Source organism: Bufo bufo, chromosome 5 (genome assembly GCF_905171765.1).
Source record: "Bufo bufo chromosome 5, aBufBuf1.1, whole genome shotgun sequence".
NCBI lineage: Eukaryota > Metazoa > Chordata > Amphibia > Anura > Bufonidae > Bufo > Bufo bufo.
Window position 1 is genome coordinate 10,569,117 of NC_053393.1, and position 21,925 is coordinate 10,591,041.

Sequence of the window (21,925 nt, forward strand, 5' to 3'; positions counted from 1 at the left end):
TTTTTTGTCACCTTACATCACAAAAAGTGTAATAGCAAGCGATCAAAAAGTCACACGCACCTCAAAATAGTGCCAAAAAATACGTAATCTCATCCCGCAAAAATCATACTCTACCTAAGGTAATCGCCCAAAACTGAAAAAATTATGGCTCTCAGACTATGGAAACACTAAAACATGATTAATTTTGTTTAAAAAAAGAAATCATTGTGTAAAACGTACATAAATAAAAAAAAGTATACATATTAGGTATCGCCCCGTCTAGGACAACCTGGTCTATAAAAATACCACATGATCTAACCTGTCAGATGAATGTTGTAAATAAAAAATAAAAACGGTGCAAAAACAGCTATTTCTTGTTACCTTGCCTCACAAATAGTGTAATATAGAGCAACCAAAAATCATATGTACCCTAAACTAGTACCAACAATACTGCCACCCTATCCCGTAGTTTCTAAAATGGGGTCACTTTTTTAGAGTTTCTACTCTAGGGATGCATCAGGGGGGCTTCAAATGGGACAAGGTGTCAAAAAAAACAGTCCAGCAAAATCTGCCTTCCAAAAAACTGTATGGCATTCCTTTCCTTCTGCGCCCTGCCGTGTGCCCGTACAGCAGTTTACAACCACATATGAAGTGTTTCTGTAAACTACAGAATCCGGGCCATAAATATAGAGTTTTGTTTGGCTGTTAACCCTTGCTTTGTTACTGGAAAAAATGGATTAAAATGGAAAATTTGCCAAAAAATTTTAATTCAGAAATTGGTCCCTAAAAATTGTGTTTTTGGAAAATTTCAGAAAAATTTCTAGATTTGCTTCTAATCTTCTAAGCCTTGTAACATCCCCAAAAAATAAAATATCATTCCCAAAATTATCCAAAACATGAAGTAGACATATGGGGAATGTAAAGTAATAACTATTTTTGGAGGTATTACTATGTATTATAGAAGTAGAGAAATTGAAACTTCAAAATGCTCCTCATCCTCCTACTCCTTGTCAGTCATTCTGCCAGCAATCGATCACCAAAGCGATTTCCAAGAGACAACAGTATGTGTGCACTCATCCAACTGCGCAGAAGATGAACGTGCTCCTGGCCAAGTTGCTGGTGCTGCAGTTTCTCCCTTTCCAAGTGGTGGACTCTGCATCAGAGAACTGATGGCTTGTGCCAAGCCGAGGTGGAGAGTCCCAAGCTGTCATTTCTTTGCCAAAAAGGCAGTACCAGCCCTGAACACGCATGTAGAACAGAAGGTGGGCCATTCCCTGGAGCCTGTCGGGGTCTGCACGGCATCGCCAACATGTGGAGCTGTAACAACAGTGACAATACAGTCCTTTACGGTCCACTGGGTAAATGTCGTTCCTGCACAGCCACACCAGCAACTTGGCCAGGTAACGCTGCTTCCGCCTCCAAGTTGTCACGTCATTGGTCCTGCGACAATGTCCGCCTTATTCTTTATCGTGTCCTCAGCCTCCACTGCAGGGACAATTCAAAGTGACCCTTCAACATACCACATGTTCAGGGCACGGCGGTGTTACGCTGTTCTGCACCTCGTTTGGTCCACAGACAGGATCAGTTTTTTGGGGGTTATTGTTCTGATGGATCAGAGGAAGGGCAAAATAATCAGTGAAGTCAACACAAACTTACTGCTGACACCCTCTTCACAAAGTGTTTAATAGAACAGGTTCTGTAGACATCTATGTGGAATCAGCTGTCGAGGGTGCAAAAGGAGTGCGCTTCTTCTTGGTGCAAACATTGACCTGTAAGACTGACTTCACACTTGAGTTATTTGGTCAGTTTTGGCCCCGTGACTGCACAAATAAGTAAAGTGTGCAGTGATTCTAAGAGCAACGCCTGTCATCTGCATGTCATACTGACTCACAGAATAATTTCACTACCACAGCAGACTCCCTATGTGTGTTACTGCAAGGCACAGTGTTCTACACCGCTATACAGGCACAGTGTTCTACACCACTATACAGGCACAGTGTTCTACACCACTATACAGGCACAGTGTTCTACACCGCTATACAGGCACAGTGTTCTACACCACTATACAGGCACAGTGTTCTACACCACTATAAAGGCACAGTGTTCTACACCACTATACAGGCACAGTGTTCTACACCACTATAAAGGCACAGTGTTCTACACCACTATACAGGCACAGTGTTCTACACCGCTATACAGGCACAGTGTTCTACACCGCTATACAGGCACAGTGTTCTACACCACTATACAGGCACAGTGTTCTACACCGCTATATAGGCACAGTGTTCTACACCGTTATACAGGCACAGTGTTCTACACCGCTATACAGGCACAGTGTTCTACACCACTATACAGGCACAGTGTTCTACACCGCCATACAGGCACAGTGTTCTACACCGTTATACAGGCACAGTGTTCTACACCGCTATACAGGCACAGTGTTCTACACCACTATACAGGCACAGTGCTCTACACCCCTATACAGCACAGTGTTCTACACCACTATACAGGCACAGTGTTCTACACCACTATACAGCACAGTGTTCTACACCACTATACAGGCACAGTGTTCTACACCACTATACAGGCACAGTGTTCTACACCGCTATACAGGCGTAGTGTTCTACACCACTATACAGGCACAGTGTTCTACACCACTATACAGGCACAGTGTTCTACACCTCTATACAGGCACAATGTTCTACACCACTATACAGTCTCAGTGTTCTACACCACTATACAGGCACAGTGTTCTACACCCCTATACAGGCACAGTGTTCTACACCACTATACAGGCACAGTGTTCTACACCACTATACAGGCACAGTGTTCTACACCACTATACAGGCACAGTGTTCTACACCGCTATACAGGCACAGTGTTCTACACCACTATACAGGCACAGTGTTCTACACCACTATAAAGGCTCTCTGCAGCCAGGAAATAGCCATTTTGTAACGTGATTCGCCACAATATAAATTCGGATTGAACTGAATTTTTTCAAAAAATTTGGCGAACCGGCCGAATCGAATTTTTTAAAGATTTGCTCTTCTCTAATTAGCATATGTGAGACGTTTATATAACATGTCATTGCTTATTTTCAGGGAACAACTGTGATCCCATTCCTCACATCTGTCCTGACAGACCCATCTCAGTGGGAGACTCCAGAAGAGTTCAACCCCAGGCATTTCTTGAATGAGGAGGGCCAGTTCCGCACAAAGTTGGCGTTCATGGCTTTCTCAGTAGGTAAGAAGTAGAAAAAAAGATGTAACCAGAAATAATGAGAAAACGGATGGAGCATCTACGAAGGGGACTTTACAGATGCAGACACTTTGGAGATGTGCAGGTCCCCCATACATTTTGTGTTTTCTAAATATATTTACTAATGACTTTTTGGATGGTATTTAAAGGAAAAAGTCTGTTTTTGCTGATAATACAAAACTTTGAAGGATACTTAAAACCCAGCTTGTTGAAAAATATTACTAAAAATCTAAGATAAGCTGTAGATGGGGAACATGGCAGATGACTTGTAATGTTGATAAATGTAAAGCAATGCACAGTGGGCACAGTAATCATCTTTAAAGATGAGTGAAGTTTTCAAAAATTCGATTTGGGCGCTTCACCACGTTTTTCCCAAAAACTTGATTCAATCAGAATTAGTCACTAAGCACATTATAAATCAGCTATTTCTCGGCCTGCAGGGAGATTGTATGTCGGAGTACATCACTGTGCATTGCGGAAACATGCATAGCTAGTCCGCTGTGTTAGTGAAACTGTTACTGTGCATCATTATGACAGGCAGATGACAGGAGTGACTCTTAGACTCAGTTCATACATCACTTATTTGTTCAGTTACGGGTCAAAAACCAACCAATGTGTGAAATCAGCCTTACAGGTCAGTGTTAGAATCCGGTGTAAAGAACAGCGCAGTGGCCCAAGATTCTAATATAGAGTGAAAGAGCGCTCTCCTTTTACACCGTCTACTGATTCCACATATATAGGTAGAGAACCTGTTCAGTTACACGCTGATACAAGTAGTGGCCCCCTGGTAGAGACTATGTCAGCAGTAGGTTTGTGTTGACGTCACAGTTTATTTTTCCCTTCTTCTGATTGTCAAGAGCAACCCCCAAAAAAGTATCCTGTCTTTTCAGAATCTGCCTTCACACTGTCAGTATTTGGTCAGTAACTGATCAGTATTGGTAACGCAAAATAAACAGGAGTGGGTCCAAAACAGAGATGATACCTGATGGGAATATTTGCATGTCTTATGTGTTTTGGACCCACTCCTGCTTTTTGCTTCCAAATCATAATCAAATCCTGATAAAAAATACTGACCATGTGATAGAGCCCTTATGAATGCTCCAAGACCAGGATCCGTTTTGTTTTTCATTTTTCAGTTCTTCTGACAGATCAGAATAAGGATGGAATAAACAGTGATGTCAATAAGGTCAAACATGGACACTAGGGGCCCCATCACAGAGTGGGGAGGGTGGCAATAGCATGAGGAGTCAACATAGTGGCCCAGTAACAGAGTGGTTGATGGTGGCAACAGCACGAAGAGTCGAGATCCATGTCTGATTCATCTTTAGAAAGGTTAATATCTCAACACTTCCTTTGGGGTAACTATTAGAGATGAGCAAATTTCTCAAAAATTCGATTCGGCTGGTTTGCCAAATTTCCTGAAAAAAATTGCTTCAATCCGAATTTATTTACAGCGAATCGCTTTAAAAAAATGGCTATTTGCAGGCTGCAGAGAGCCTTTATATGGATGTAGAACACTGTACCTTGCAGTAACATGCATAGGGAGTCTGCTTTGGTAGTGAAATAATACTGTCAGTGAGGATAACATGCAGATGACAGGCGTCACTATTAGAATCACTGCACACTTCACTTATTTGGGCAGTCAAGGGGCCAAAACTGACCAAATAACTCAAGTATTAACTCAGTCTTACAGGTCCATGTTAGCAGCAAGAATCTACAGAGTGGAAAAATGACAGAGTCTGGAGGTGGCGGCAGCATGAGGAGGCTACAGAGTAGCACAATGACACAGTGTGAAGTTCGCAGCAGTATGAGAAGGCCACAGAGTGGCACAATGACAGAGAGTGGAGTTGGTGACAGCATCAGGAGGCTACAGATTGTCTCAATGACAGAGATTCTGGAGGTGGCGACAGTATGAGGAGGCCACAGAGTGGCACAATGACAGACTCTGTAGGTGGCGGCAGCATGAGGAGGCAACACAGTGGCACAATGAGTCGGGATAAGAGACTGAGGGCACAGATTGTTGAGAAAGTTGCAGATGGAAAGTTATCTGTAGAGCTGTACAACAGTAACCTGCAGATTAATGCAGCCCTCAAAAGCAAGTTGGGTTTCTCGGTACCAAAACCTAAATTAGATTGTGGGGCGGGTGATCAGTCTAAGGCCTTTTAAGCAGCAGCAGCAGCATGATGATAAAAATGAGTGGCAAGGTGACATAGTGTGGAGATGGCAGCATGAGTAGGCAACATAGTGGCATGATGACATAGTGTTGAGACGGCAGCAACAGCAGAAGCAGCATGATACCACAGAGTGGCACAGTGACATAGCATGGAGATAACAGCAACATCAGCAGTATGATGCCACAGAGTGGGGTGACACGGTGGTGTCCAAGTATGCTAACACCTGCTGGTTCAGGTTCTGCTCCAGGTCTACCTGCTGCTGCTGTGTGTAGTTTCTTCACTATGCGGGTGAATAAAGCTGCTCATCATGGACACTAGACTCAGGTGCTGATGGAGCTGCTTTTGTTCCTGCCACCGCACCCCTCCCCAGCAGCCATGGCAGTGGAATATGAGCGCAGAGGACCCCCCGGTCAGACCTGCGAGAGGATAGACGATTGAGCAGATAGGCATAGGCCAACTGACTACATAGGATGTCTCTGTAATACTTCATTTTGTCTTCCCTCTGAGTAAGTAAAAAAAAAGACCCCATTTTGGAACGGTAGCGAGGGTCCAACATGGTGGAAAGCCAGAAATTGTCTCTCTGCCGAATGATCACAATTCTGGTGTCACTACGCAAACAAGTGAGCATGCAGCAGGCTATTTGTGCAAGGGACTGAGGGATTTCCTGCATCCTTCTCCACTGCATACTGCCACGGTGTGTCTGGTTCCTCTGTCTCATCTTCCTCATCGCCCTCTTGATCCTCCGGCTGCTCCTGATCCTCCTCTCCTGTCGCCGCAGTAGAAATAACACTCAATTGGCTACATATTGCCTGTGCTCCAATGTCCTCCTCCCCCTCTTCCAGTTCAGCCCCCACAGGCTCATGTGGCTGTGAGATCTAGGCGCCACGTCTCCTGTTCCCTGACAAGCCATATTCACCATCATCTGTTCCAGGACATGAAGCATTGAAATTATGGCATTCATCCCGTAGTCCTGGTGACTGACAAATAGTGTGGCCTCCTCAAAGGGCCTGAGCAAATGAAAGGTGCCACGTATGAGCTGCCACTGGCTGACTTCGAAGTTACAAAGGGGAGTACTCCTATCCGTTTGGATCATCAAGAAATCGTTGATGGCCTTCCGATGTTCGTGCAGTCGGTCCAACATATGGAGGGTGGAATTCCAACGGGTGGAAACATCTCATAGCAGCCTATGTTTCGGGATGCCATTCTGCCGCTGCAGCTCAAGGAGGGTGTGCTTTGCAGTGTATGAGTGGCTGAAGTGCATGCAAAGTTTCCTGGCCATTTTTAGGATGTCTTGCAGATGGGTGACAACCAGATTGAACACGTGTGCCATGCAGGGCGTGTGGCTCAACCTTCTTTGATGCAGTGCCAACAACATATTTTTCCCGTTGTTGGTCAACATGGTTCCGATTTTCAGTTGTCGAGGAGAAAGCCAGCAGTCAGCAGTTCCTCAGTCAGGACACGGAGCAGTTCCTCACCTGTGTGACTACGTTCGCCTAGGCAAAGCAGGTGCAGAACTGCATGACACTGCCGTGCAATATACTTGTGGAATGCTGGAGGGGCACTGTGACTTGTCCCTGCAGTGGAGGCTGAGGACATGGTGGAGGATGAGGAGGCAGAGGCGTACATTGTCACAGGACAAATGGTGTGACAACGTGGAGGCGGAAGCGGCGTCACCTGGCCAAGTTGCTGGTGTGGCTGTGCAGGAACCATATTCACCAAGTGGGCCGTAAAGGACATGTATTGTCCCTGACCGTAGTTACAGCTCCACACGTCAGCGCTACCATGCACTTTGGCAGACACAGACAGGCTCAAGGACTGGCCCACCTTCTGTTCTAAATACGTGTACAGGGCTGGTACTGCCTTTGGTGAAAAGAAATGACTAGAGTTGAGCGGACACCTGGATGTTCGGGTTCGACGAATTCGGCCAAACTTGAAAAAAAAGTTCGGGTTCGGGACCCGAACTTGACCCCGAACCCGAACCCCATTGAAGTCAATAGGGAACCAAACTTTTGGGCACTAAAATTGCTCTAAAATAGTCCTGGAAAAGGCAAGAGGGCTGCAAAAGGCATCAAAATGTGCTTAAGAGCATGACAACTGTTCTGCAAACAAATGTGGATAGGGAAATGACTTAAAATAACATAAAATACAGAAAAATTGAAAATAACAATCTGGATCTAGGAGTAGGAGGTTGAGGAGGCGGTGGATGGGTGGATGTGGCGGTGTAGGTTGACGTAGCGGTGTAGGTGGAAGCGGCGGTGAAGGAGGAATAGGTAGCCAACACTGATTTGTGTTATTTTTGGTTTTTAAATTGGGGTATCCCCCAAAATATTGGGACATATGCAGCCAGCCAGTAGCGCAGGGGCAACACGTGAGGTTCACGGTGGACCAATGAGGGGCCAAATAATAACACACAGTTCATCAGTTTACTCACGGTTAGCAGAAAGCCTCCCTTGGCTGGCAGCACAGTATTGAGGTGGACAGCAAAAAATCCTCCGGGGCACGCTCTGTGGTAGGGAAGCATCAGCCAAGATGGTGGTTGAGCTGCCCTTGATGTTAGGGGTGCTTAGGGTGCCTGTTGCGGCTGAGTCCCTTTGATGGTTTTTGTCGTGACGCCAGTACCGTTAATGGTGGTACAACCATTAGTAGTAATAAAGAGGTAGACAGTGGTAAGATGCAACTCACAACTTTTACTGTTGATGACTTTGGTTGGTAGCAGTACAAAAATACAGTCTCTTGATGTTAACAGAGTTGATTCTGCAAATCCACAGTTTCTAGACTTTTTAGGTATGACTTGGAGCTGTGGGTAAGGTGTACCTTGTTCCTGTTGATGTGCTCAGTCCTATTCCTTGTCCTTTCCCTACAAGCTGAACATTGGGGACAGGTAAACTCATCTGTTTCCCAGAGTTATGGTGTGGCTGCCAGAAGCTATAAGTCCTCCACCATGCGCAAAGGTGTCTGTGACCCTCAATAATGGCTCTTATCACCGATGATTCCTTAGGAAGCTTGTTTCTATTCCAGGGAGGCAAACTCTCTCCTACTGGTCAGGGATGCAAGTGTATAGTCCGGCCACAGAAGGAAAATGCTCTTCTGCGCCTCACATCTTAGTACCACCTCATACTCATAGCGAAGTTGGCTCCACTCACTAATCTGTGTCATGGAGTCTTCACTCTACATTCTCTCCCACTAATCTAATCTGATCTCCTCAGATCTGTATCCATTCTCAACCCTGAACTCCACTCTGGTCTGATATCCTCAGAGAGACCTCTCCTCAGAGAGCCCTCTAAATAGCCCTGACCTAGGTATGGCCCCATCTAGTGGTGGGATGTATAAATAACACCTAATCTGCCTGGTAACAGGGATTTTGCAGATACATTAATACAAAGTCATACAATACCACACAATACAATGTTAAGATAAAAAGTGCTTTTAAGCAGTGCCCACACACGTAGTGGGACGCTGCACATATAACAAAATAAAACAAAAAATAAGTGCACTTGAGTACAAGAATGGATGGTTGAGGCTGGTATAAATGTCTATTCTGCACAAGGTACGGACAAGTCCTGTGGTATCCATGCCTGGTTCATTTTAATAAACGTGAGCTTGTCCACATTGGCTGCGGCCTGTGATAATGCTCTCTGCCGTGCTAAACACACGTTCACACTATACACTGGCTGCAGGGCAGGTCAGCACCTCCAAGGCTGACAAAGCTTTTCCCCATTTTGGCCATGCTAACCCTGCCTTCTCATGTGCTGGCAGTGCCCCAGCTGCGTTGGCGACCTCTTCCTCCTCCTCTGCCTTCGCCTTGTGCTTCCACTGTGCTCCCGCTGTCAGGTGGGAATGCCATCATCAGCGTGCGCTTGTAGTCGCGCATCTTCTGATCAGTAACAGATGTTTTCTCTAAATTTAGTTCTCTGTCAGCAATGCAGAGAAGAGATTTGTAGGTATAAATGTCTATTCTGCACAAGGTACAGACAAATCTTGTGGGATCCATGCCTGGTTCATTTTAATGAACGTGAGCTTGTCCACGTTGGCTGTGGACAGGCGGCTGCGCTTGTCTGTGATGACGCCCCCTGCCGTGCTAAACACACGTTCAGATAATACACTGGCTGCAGGGCAGGCCAGCACCTCCAAGGCATAAATGGCAAGCTCAGGCCATGTGCCCAATTTGGAGACCCAGAAGTTGAAGGGGGCAGACCCGTCATTCAGTACATGTAGGCGTGTGCACACATACTGCTCCACCATGTTGGTGAAATGCTGCCTCCTGCTAAGACGTTCCATATCAGCTAGTGGTGCTGGTTGTTGTGGCGTGCTGACAAGGCTTTTCCAAATTTCAGTCATGCTAACCCTGCCTTCTGAGGTGCTGGCGGTGCCCAAGCTGCGTTGGCGACCTCTTCCTCTGCCTTCACCTTGTGCTTCCACTGTGCCCCCGCTGTCAGGTGGGAATGCCACCAGCAGCGCATCTACAAGCGTGCGCTTGTACTTGCGTATCTTCCGATCACGCTCCAGTGACTGAATTAAGGATGGTACGTTGTCCTTGTAACGGGGATCCAGCAGCGTGGCCACCCAGTAATCAGCACAAGTTAGAATGTGGGCAACTCGGCGTTCGTTGCGGAGACACTTCAGCATGTAATCGCTCATGTGTGCTAGGCTGCCCAGAGGCAACGAAAAGCTGTCCTGTGTGGGAGGTGTATCGTCTGTGTCCTCTGTATCCCCCCATCCATGCACCAGTGATGGCCATATGCTGGTCTGGGTGCCACCCTGCTGTGAACATGGTTCCTCCTCCTCCTCCATCTCCTCCTCCTCATCCTCCACCTCCTCATCCTCCAGAACTGTGCCCTGGCTGGACAATTGTGTACCTTGGGTTTGTGGGTGCAGGAACCCACCCTCGGAGCCACTTGGGAATGACTGGCCAGAAACCCTATGAAGTGATCCCTCTTCCTCCTACTCCTCCTGTGCCACATCCTCTTCCATTATCGCCAGGAGCGTTTTTTCAAGGAGGCATAGAAGTGGGATAGTAACGCTGAGAACGGCGTTATCGGCACTGGCCATGTTGGTGCAGTACACGAAACAGCGCAACAGGGCACACAGGTCTCGCATGGAGGCCCAGTCATTGGTGGTGAAGTGGTGCTGTTCCGCCAAGCGACTCACCCGTGCGTGCTGCAGCTGAAACTCCACTATCGCCTGCTGCTGCTCGTACAGTCTGGCCAGCATGTGCAAGGTGGAGTTCCACCTTGTGGGCACGTTGCATATGAGGCAGTGAGCGGGAAGGCCGAAGTTACGGTGCAGCGTTGACAGGCGAGCAGTAGCAGTGTAAAAACGCCGAAAGCACCTGTGTTTCATCATCATCCGAGACGTGCTGCGATGGTCCTCCCATGTACTCTTCTTGAAAAATAAGTGGCTGGGTATCGGTGCACTCAATCTCTTCCACTTCTGGGGCAGGGCTAGGTGGATGGCCTGGGAAACCCTGCTAACAGAGTCATCAAAAAGCAGAAGAGACTGCTGCATGACTTGGGGCTCAGACTGCTTGGCTGATTTGCAAGGAGGTGAGGTGAAAGATTGATGGACATCGGCTCCAGGTGCCAACTGTGGTCTTTCAGCAGGAGACTGGGTGGGAGAGAATGTGAAGGAACTGGATCCACTGTCAGCAACCCAATCTACTATCGCCTGTACTTGTTCAGGCCTCACCATTCGTAGAGCAGCATTAGGCCCGACCAAATACTGCTGCAGGTTTTGTCGCCTACTTGCACCTGAGGAAGGGGTTACACTTGTGCGTGTAGCTGCCACAGATCGACCACGTCTTCTCCCTGCAACAGGAGCTCCAACAGTAGCACCACGACCTGGGCCACGTCCCTTATTTGACGCTCTCCTCATATTTTTTTAATTTAGTATCTTGCCCGAAATAGGTGTTTAATTAATAGTAGAATAAAACGACAGTATGTAAAGGGTGATCTCACACGGCCTGAACCAGACTAGGCCTCAATAAAAGTTTTTTTTGCCCAAAATGGCTGTATTTCAAATGCCTAATTCAAACCCCTGTATGTAGAGGGGGTATCTCAGAGGGCCTGAACCTCTGTAGGCCTGAAGTAAATATATCTTTGCACAAAAATGCTGTATTTCAAATGCCTGATTCAAACCCCTGTATGTATAGGGGGGATCACACACGCTCTGAATAAGTGTAGGCCTGAAGTAAATATATCTTTGCACAAAATGGCTGTATTTCAAATGGCTGTATTTCAACAGTGATGAGCGGGAGGTGTCATATTCGATTTTGAGATATTTTGTGAATATTTGATTGAATATTCATCTTATATTCGTCGAAATCGAATATTCGTCTTTATTCTATTTATCACAAATAATATACGATTTAATTATTCGTGTATTGCGATTTTTCTTTTGACAGTATAAGGCAACGTTCCTATGACTATGGCTAGGCTAATATGTGTATTTTACGAATATTCTTCATATAGCTATAACTTTGTCTTTTAGAATATTACGAATGTTCTAAAAGACGAAGTTAGAGCAATATTACGAATATTCGTAAAATACACATATAGACTGTAATTTAGCTAATATAGTGCTATAATCGTATTTTTTTTTGCCTCTTCTGAACTTCAGTTTTGGAAAATATGTACACTATTAAAAAAATTACTATAGCACTATATTAGCTAAATGGCAGTTTATATGTGTATTTTACGAATATTCGCTATATTGCTATAACTTCGTTTTTTAGAATATTCGTCTTTTTTTTTTCCAATGTGTACTGTTATTCCACTTTGGCATACTGCTCCCCGACAAGCGTCCCCGTAACCATGGGAACGCCTGTAGGTTAGAATATACCATCGGATCAGAGTTTTCACGATCTCAGGTCCGATGGTATTTTCTAACCCACAGGCGTTCCCATGGTGACGGGGACGATTGTCCGGGAGGAGTATGCGAACAACTGTACAGATAGGAAAAAAATAATGCCAAAATTCTAAATAACGAATATATTCACTATATTGCTATGTATTTGTTTTTTAAAATATTGGTCATTTTATTTTCCATATGAAAACATTGCTTGTGGGCCAATGGCTTATTGACCCACAAGAAAGAAGCAGGGAGTAATCATGTTTTCAGATGTTAAAAAATGACGAATATTCGATATAACGAATATATAGCACTATATTCGTAATATTTGCGAATTTACAAAGTTACGATATTTGCGATTAATATTCACTATTCGAATATTTGAGCTCAACGCTATATTTCGAATGCCTAATTCAAACCCCCTGTATGTAGAGGGGGTATCTCACAGGGCCTGAACCAGTGCACCAAATGGCGGTATTTAAAATCTCTGAATGTACAACAAATGTATTAAGGGTGTATCTCACAATGACATCTGCATCAAAGGCTGCCAACTAAATTCTTTGTGCATAAATGAGTGTTTGTTTAAAAACTGAATTTGACAGCAGTATATAAGCCTGTAATTTCACACGTGCTGATGCTGCAAGGCCTGAAAATAGTGTTTTTTGTCAAAAGAGTGTGTTTTTCAAACCCCAGAAAATGATGGGTGTATTTCTACCTTAAATTGCACACTAACTAATACAGATGTTGTAGATTGCCAAAAAAGTCTTTTTTTGCTAACAGAATATGAATGCTGTATATATTAAACTTGAATTTAACACTTGCAGATCTGGAAAATACTGTTTTTTGGAGAAAAAAATGTGTGTTTTTTAAACCCCAGACAATGATGGGTGTATTTCTACCTTAAATTGCACACTGACTAATACAGATGTTGTAGTTTTCCCCCAAAAAATGGTGATTTGCAATGTCCCAAAAGCTCAGATGCAGTGCTGGTGCACTGAGCATGCTTAAAATGGCAGCCGCCGCCACCCACCTAACTAACAGAATTCTAAAAGTTTGTATTTTTTGGTCAATGAGCTCAGGGCAGGGTAAAACGATAGCGCCCTGCACCCACATAACAATTTGTCTGTAGATCGCTGAGTTAGATTCTCTCCTATGCTCTCCCCTCTCCCTACACTAGTAACAGCAGAGTGACGTGCAGCGCTACGTGACTCCAGCTTATATAGAGCCTGGTCACATGCTGCTCTGGCCAATCACAGCCATGCCATTAGTAGGCATGGCTGTGATGGCCTCTTGGGGCAAGTAGTATGCTGTGCAGCCTTTCAAAAAGCGCCAAGAAAGCGGCAAACACCGAACCCGTACCTAAACTTTTACGGAAATGTTTGGGTTCGGGTCCGCGGTCCCAAAATCATAAAGTTCAGTACGAACCCGAACTTTACAGTTCGGGTTCGCTCAACCCTAGAAATGACGGCTCGGCACAAAACATCAGTTCTATGAAAGGTACAGCGTCCACCAGTTGGAAGGGGAGGGACTGCTGCACCAGCAACTTGGCCAGAAGCACGTTCAGCTTCTGCACTGTTGGATGCGTTCATGCATACTGCTTTCTCTTGGCAATCGCTTCAGTGATTGATTACTGGCGGAATGACTGAAGAGGAGTAGAAGGAGGAGGAGCAGGAGCTTCAGGTCCAGCAGACAATGGGACAGACAGACAGTACCCTTCTGCTGAGTCGGTGGAATCTTAACTGCCTGCAATGGGGTGCGTGCCACAAAGTGATGCAGCGGTGGCTGCAGCAGGCTGGACCACCACATCAGAGCCATGATTGTCCCAGGCCACTTTATGGTGTCGCTACATATGTTGTCTCAGGGCAGTGGTGCCAACATGGGCCCCCTGCCGCACCTCTCCTTCTGCCCACAGATTTGACATATGTCCATGTTTTCCTCCTCCGGAGTCTTGACAAGAAGCTGCCCCACCGCAGAGTAGCTGATTTTCCCCCCAACACTCCGCACTGACTGACTGCTAGTGCCGCTGCTTACGTGAACCTGTACCCCACTCCTTTCTGGGCACCTAGGCGCTGCTAAGCGGGTGGTCTACCCCGGGCCCGTTTGGCTGCCGACCTCCCACAGCTGCCACCATGCTGACTCCCATCCATGCTACCACGTTCCTGGCTCAGCCACTGCCTCGTGGGCAAGATGCCACCCTCTTCTCCCGATGATGATGAAGCCCCTTCTTTACCCGGCTCCCAAGTGCGATCGGCTTCATCATTATCGAGTAGTGTCTGCAAGTCACTAGTGTCCTCCTCAATGCTCTCTGGGTCAGGAGCCTGACCGCTGGCAACACGACCTCCTACGCCACTCTTCTCATCACTACATTCCCGCCTAGTGGAGGAAGCGGCGGATGTCTCCTCCAAATATTGGCTGGGCAGTAGCTGCTGACTGTCATCGAGTAGCTTGTCCTCGCTGAATAGTAGAGCTGAGCCAACAGCAGATAGTACTTCTGTGGCTGAGGGAACAACAAAGGACAGAGGCAGTTTGAGGACAGGTAAAGGGCACATGGCCTGATCCCGGGCCATGCCGACTAAGGGTTGTGTCTGACAAACCCACCAACTGTTGGCTGGGGGTGTCCGATGTCACTTGGGATGAATTGGATGACTGAGTTAACCAATCAATAACCGCTGGGTTGCTGGTCAAGACACGACCAGTAGATGACACCGGGAGCTCAGGCCTCTCGCTGCGACTAGAGTTGAGCGAACACCTGGATGTTCAGGTTCGAGAAGTTCGGCCGAACTTCACGGAAATGTTCGGGTTCGGGATCCGAACCCGAACCGAACTTCGTCCCGAACCCGAACCCCATTGAAGTCAATGGGGACCCGAACTTTTGTGCACTAAAAAGGCTGTAAAACAGCCCAGGAAAGAGCTAGAGGGCTGCAAAAGGCAGCAACATGTAGGTAAATCCCCTGCAAACAAATGTGGATAGGGAAATGAATTAAAATAAAAATTTAAAAAATAAAAATGACCCAATATTTATTGGACAGAGGTTCCATAGCAGAGAATATGGCTTCACATCAGCAGAGAATCAGTCTCTTCATGCCATAGCAAAGAATCTGGCTTCATGTCAGCACAGAATCAGTCTTCATGTCATAGCAGAGAATCAGGCTTCACGTCACCCACCACTGGAACAGGCCACTGTTACACATTTAGGCCCCGGCACCCAGACAGAGGAGAGAGGTCCTGTAACAGAGAATCTGGCCTTATGTCAGCACAGAATCTGTCTTCATGTCATAGCAGAGAATCAGGCATCACGTCACCCACCACTGGAACAGGCCACTGTCACACATTTAGGCCCCGGCACCCAGACAGAGGAGAGAGGTCCTGTAACAGAGAATCTGGCCTTATGTCAGCACAGAATCTGTCTTCATGTCATAGCAGAGAATCAGGCATCACGTCACCAACCACTGGAACAGGCGACTGTCACACATTTAGGCCCAGGCACCCAGGCAGAGGAGAGAGGTCCCGTAACAGAGAATCTGGCCTTATGTCAGCGCAGAATCAGTCTTCATATCATAGCAGAGAATCAGGCTTCACGTCACCCACCACTGGAACAGGCCACTGTCACACATTTAGGCCCAGGCACCCAGGCAGAGGAGAGAGGTCCTGTAACAGAGAATCTGGCCTTATGTCAGCGCAGAATCAGTCTTCATGTCATAGCAGAGAATCAGGCTTCACGTCACCCACCACTGGAACAGGCCACTGTCACACATTTATTCCCCGGCACCCATACAGAGGAGAGAGGTCCTGTAACAGAGAATCTGGCCTTATGTCAGCACAGAATCTGTCTTCATGTGATAGCAGAGAATCAGGCATCACGTCACCCACCACTGGAACAGGCCACTGTCACACATTTAGGCACAGGCACCCAGGCAGAGGAGAGAGGTCCCGTAACAGAGAATCTGGCCTTATGTCAGCGCAGAATCAGTCTTCATGTCATAGCAGAGAATCAGGCTTCACGTCACCCACCACTGGAACAGGCCACTGTCACACATTTAGGCCCAGGCACCCAGGCAGAGGAGAGAGGTCCCGTAACAGAGAATCTGGCCTTATGTCAGCGCAGAATCAGTCTTCATGTCATAGCAGAGAATCAGGCTTCACGTCACCCACCACTGGAACAGGCCACTGTCACACATTTAGGCCCAGGCACCCAGACAGAGGAGAGAGGTCCTGTAACAGAGAATCTGGCCTTATGTCAGCACAGAATCTGTCTTCATGTCATAGCAGAGAATCAGGCATCACGTCACCCACCACTGGAACAGGCCACTGTCACACATTTAGGCCCAGGCACCCAGGCAGAGGAGAGAGGTCCCGTAACAGAGAATCTGGCCTTATGTCAGGGCAGAATCAGTCTTCATGTCATAGCAGAGAATCAGGCTTCACGTCACCCACCACTGGAACAGGCCACTGTCACATATTTAGGCCCAGGCAACCAGGCAGAGGAGAGAGGTCGCGTAACAGAGAATCTGGCTTCATGTCAGCACAGAATAAGTCTTCATGTCATAGCAGAGAATCAGGCATCACGTCACCCACCACTGGAACAGGCCACTGTCACACATTTAGGCCTTGGCACCCAGACAGAGGAGAGGTTCATTCAACTTTGGGTTGCCCCGCAATATAATGGTAAAATGAAATTAAAAATAGTATTGAATGAGGAAGTGCCCTGGAGTAGAATAATATATTGTTAAGGGGAGGTAGTTAATATCTAATCTGCACAAGGGATGGACAGGTCCTGTGGGATCCATGCCTGGTTCATTTTTATGAACGTCAGCTTGTCCACATTGGCTGTAGACAGGCGTCTGTAATGACGCCCCCTGCCGTGCTGAATACACGTTCAGACAAAACGCTGGCCGCCGGGCAGGCCAGCACCTCCAAGGCATAAAAGGCTAGCTCTGGCCACGTGGACAATTTGGAGACCCAGAAGTTGAATGGGGCCGAACCATCAGTCAGTACGTGGAGGGGTGTGCACAGGTAGTGTTCCACCATGTTAGTGAAATGTTGCCTCCTGCTAACACGTTCCGTATCAGGTGGTGGTGCAGTTAGCTGTGGCGTGTTGACAAAACTTTTCCACATCTCTGCCATGCTAACCCTGCCCTCAGAGGAGCTGGCCGTGACACAGCTGCGTTGGCGACCTCTTGCTCCTCCTCTGCCTTCGCCTTGGGCTTCCACTGGTTCCCCTGTGAAATTTGGGAATGCTCTCAGTAGCGCGTCTACCAACGTGCGCTTGTACTCGCGCATCTTCCTATCACGCTCCAGTGTAGGAAGTAAGGTAGGCACATTGTCTTTGTACCGGGGATCCAGCAGGGTGGCAACCCAGTAGTCCGCACACGTTAAAATGTGGGCAACTCTGCTGTCGTTGCGCAAGCACTGCAGCATGTAGTCGCTCATGTGTGCCAGGCTGCCCAGAGGTAAGGACAAGCTGTCCTCTGTGGGAGGCGTATCGTCATCGTCCTGTGTTTCCCCCCAGCCACGCACCAGTGATGGGCCCGAGCTGCTTTGGGTGCCACCCCGCTGTGAACATGCTTCATCCTCATCCTCCTCCACCTCCTCCTCATCCTCGTCCTCCAGTAGTGGGCCCTGTCTGGCCACATTTGTACCTGGCCTCTGGTGTTGCAAAAAACCTCCCTCTGAGTCACTTCGAAGAGACTGGCCTGAAAGTGCTAAAAATGACCCCTCTTCCTCCTGGGCCACCTCCTCTTCCATCATTGCCCTAAGTGTTTTCTCAAGGAGACATAGAAGTGGTATTGTAACGCTGATAATGGCGTCATCGCCACTGGCCATGTTGGTGGAGTACTCGAAACAGCACAACAGGGCACACAGGTCTCGCATGGAGGTCCAGTCATTGGTGGTGAAGTGTGTCTGATCCACGGTGCGACTGACCCGTGCGTGCTGCAGCTGAAACTCCACTATGGCCTGCTACTGCTCGCACAGTCTGTCCAGCATATGCAAGGTGGAGTTCCACCTGGTGGGTACGTCGCATATGAGGCGGTGAGCGGGAAGGCCGAAGTTATGCTGTAGCGCAGACAGGCGAGCAGCGGCAGGGTGTGAACGCTGGAAGCGCGAACAGACGGCCCGCACTTTACGCAGCAGCTCTGACATGTCGGGGTAGTTGCGAATGAACTTCTGCACCACCAAATTCAGCACATGCGCCAGGCAAGGGATGTGCGTCAAACCGGCTAGTCCCAGAACTGCAACGAGATTTCGCCCATTATCGCACACCACCAGGCCGGGCTTGAGGCTCACCGGCAGCAACCAGTCGTCGGTCTGTTGTTCTATACCCCGCCACAACTCCTGTGCGGTGTGGGACCTGTCCCCCAAACATATGAGTTTCAGAATGGCCTGCTGACGTTTACCCCGGGCTGTGCTGAAGTTGGTGGTGAAGGTGTGTGGCTGACTGGATGAGCAGGTGGAAGAAGAGGAGGAGGAAGCTGAGTAGGAGGAGGAGGAGACAGGAGGCAAAGAATGTTGCCCTGCGATCCTTGGCGGCGGAAGGACGTGCGCCAAACAGCTCTCCGCCTGGGGCCCAGCCGCCACTACATTTACCCAGTGTGCAGTAAGGGAGATATAGCGTCCCTGGCCGTGCTTACTGGTCCACGTATCTGTGGTTAGGTGGACCTTGCCACAGATGGCGTTGCGCAGTGCACACTTGATTTTATCAGACACTTGATTGTGCAGGGAAGGCACGGCTCTCTTGGAGAAGTAGTGGCGGCTGGGAACAACATACTGTGGGACAGCAAGTGACATGAGCTGTTTGAAGCTGTGTGTGTCCACCAGCCTAAATGACAGCATTTCATAGGCCAGTAGTTTAGAAATGCTGGCATTCAGGGCCAGGGATCGAGGGTGGCTAGGTGGGAATTTACGCTTTCTCTCAAATGTTTGTGAGATGGAGAGCTGGACGCTGCCGTGTGACATTGTTGAGATGCTTGGTGACGCAGGTGGTGGTGTTGGTGGTACATCCCATGTTTGCTGGGCGGCAGGTGCCAACGTTCCTCCAGAGGCAGAGGAAGAGGCCGAGGCGGCGGCAGCAGAAGAGGCAGCAGGGGGAGCCTGAGTGACTTCCTTGTTTTTAAGGTGTTTACTCCACTGCAGTTCATGCTTTGCATGCAGGTGCCTGGTCATGCAGGTTGTGCTAAGGTTCAGAACGTTAATGCCTCGCTTCAGGCTCTGATGGCACAGCGTGCAAACCACTCGGGTCTTGTCGTCAGCACATTGTTTGAAGAAGTGCCATGCCAGGGAACTCTTTGAAGCTGCCTTTGGGGTGCTCGGTCCCAGATGGCGGCGGTCATTAGCAGGCGGAGTCTCTTGGCGGCGGGTGTTCTGATTTTGCCCACTGCTCCCTCTTTTGCTACGCTGTTGGCTCGGTCTCACCACTGCCTCTTCCTCCGAACTCTGAAAGTCAGTGGCACGACCTTCATTCCATGTGGGGTCTAGGACCTCATCGTCCCCTGCATCGTCTTCCACCCAGTCTTGACCCCTGACCTCCTGTTCAGTCTGCACACTGCAGAAAGACGCAGCAGTTGGCACCTGTGTTTCGTCATCATCAGAGACGTGCAGAGGTGGTATTCCCATGTCCTCATCATCAGGAAACATAAGTGGTTGTGCGTTAGTGCATTCTACCTCTTCCACCCCTGGGGAAGGGCTAGGTGGATGCCCTTGGGAAACCCTGGCAGCAGAGTCTTCAAACAGCATAAGAGACTGCTGCATAACTTGAGGCTCAGACAGTTTCCCTGATATGCATGGGGGTGATGTGACAGACTGATGGGCTTGGTTTTCATGCGCCATCTGTGCGCTTTCTGCAGAAGACTAAGTGGGAGATAATGTGAACGTGCTGGATGCACTGTCGGCCACCCAATTGACTAATGCCTGTACCTGCTCAGGCCTTACCATCCTTAGAACGGCATTGGGCCCCACCAAATATCCCTGTAAATTCTGGCGGCTACTGGGACCTGAGGTAGTTGGTACACTAGGACGTGTGGCTGTGGTAGAACGGCCACGTCCTCTCCCAGTACCAGAGGGTCCACTAACACCACCACGACCATGTCCACGTCCGCGTCCCTTATTAGATGTTTTCCTCATTGTTCCCGTTCACCACAATTTTGAGAATGGCAAATTTGGGAATAGTTTTTCAACCCAGAACAAAAAGTGTGCTTTTACGGTCACTACAAATAACTTGACCAGCTAAAACAGTACAGATTTGGTTGAATAGAAATGTGAGGCCTGTTTTTTTTTTGCGCTGTGTGACAGGTATAGGTTTAATCACAGAATCAGACTTCTATCTGCACGGTAGCGTGTGTCTTGAGTTTTTCTGAATGACACTATCAGTACCTTCAATGTAAGATATCCTTTTTGGGATAGATTTCAAGTAGGCCTCAAATACCAGAAACTAGTTATTTTGAGAATGGCAAATTTGGGAATAGTTTTTCAACCCAGAAAAAAAAAGTGCTTTTACGGTCGCTACAAATAACTTGACCAGCTAAAACAGTACAGATTTGCTTGAATAGAAATGTGAGACCTGTTTTTTTTTTGCACTGTGTGACAGGTTTAGGTTTAATCACCGAATCAGACTTCTATCTGCACGGTAGCGTGTGTCTTAGGTTTTTCTGAATGACACTATCAGTACCTTCAATGTAAGATATCCTTTTTGGGATAGATTTCAAGTAGGCCTCAAATACCAGAAACTAGTTATTTTGAGAATGGCAAATTTGGGAATAGTTTTTCAACCCAGAAAAAAAAAATGTGCTTTTACGGTCACTACAAATAACTTGACCAGCTAAAACAGTACAGATTTGCTTGAATAGAAATGTGAGACCTGTTTTTTTTTGCACTGTGTGACAGGTTAAGGTTTAATCTCAGAATCAGACTTCTATCTGCACGGTAGCGTGTGTCTTAGGTTTTTCTGAATGACACTATCAGTACCTTCAATGTAAGATATCCTTTTTGGGATAGATTTCAAGTAGGCCTCAAATACCAGAAACTAGTTATTTTGAGAATGGCAAATTTGGGAATAGTTTTTCAACCCAGAAAAAAAAAAGGGGCTTTTACGGTCGCTACAAATAACTTGACCAGCTAAAACAGTACAGATTTGCTTGAATAGAAACGTGAGACCTGTTTTTTTTTGCACTGTGTGACAGGTTAAGGTTTAATCTCAGAATCAGACTTCTATCTGCACGGTAGCGTGTGTCTTAGGTTTTTCTGAATGACACTATCAGTACCTTCAATGTAAGATATCCTTTTTGGGATAGATTTCAAGTAGGCCTCCAATACCAGAAACTAGTTATTTTGAGAATGGCAAATTTGGGAATAGTTTTTCAACCCAGAACAAAAAGTCTGCTTTTACGGTCACTACAAATAACTTGACCAGCTAAAACAGTACAGATTTGGTTGAATAGAAATGTCAGGTCTATTTTTTAGGCGCTGGGTGACAGGCTCAACTTGCCCCTGATGTAGTATATGTCCAAAAAATAACCACACTGTTGATGGTTAAATGCACTTGGGTGACACAGGCTCAGCCTGCACCAGATGTAGTATATGGCCAAAAAATAATCAGACTGTTGATGGTTAAATGCACTTCGGTGACACAGGCTCAGCCTGCAGCTGATGTAGTATATGGCCAAAAAATAACC

General features: G+C 47.2%; 1 protein-coding gene across 1 annotated transcript in view; it reads left to right on the forward strand.

The window, feature by feature from the left end:
- LOC121002848 (cytochrome P450 2C23-like) overlaps positions 1 to 21,925 on the forward strand; it is a 327,503-nt gene that overhangs the window by 273,386 nt on the left and 32,192 nt on the right. Inside the window, exon 8 of the mRNA XM_040434458.1 lies at positions 3,084 to 3,225. Coding sequence (XP_040290392.1) covers positions 3,084 to 3,225 — 142 coding nt within the window. The remainder of the gene's footprint in view (positions 1 to 3,083; positions 3,226 to 21,925) is intronic.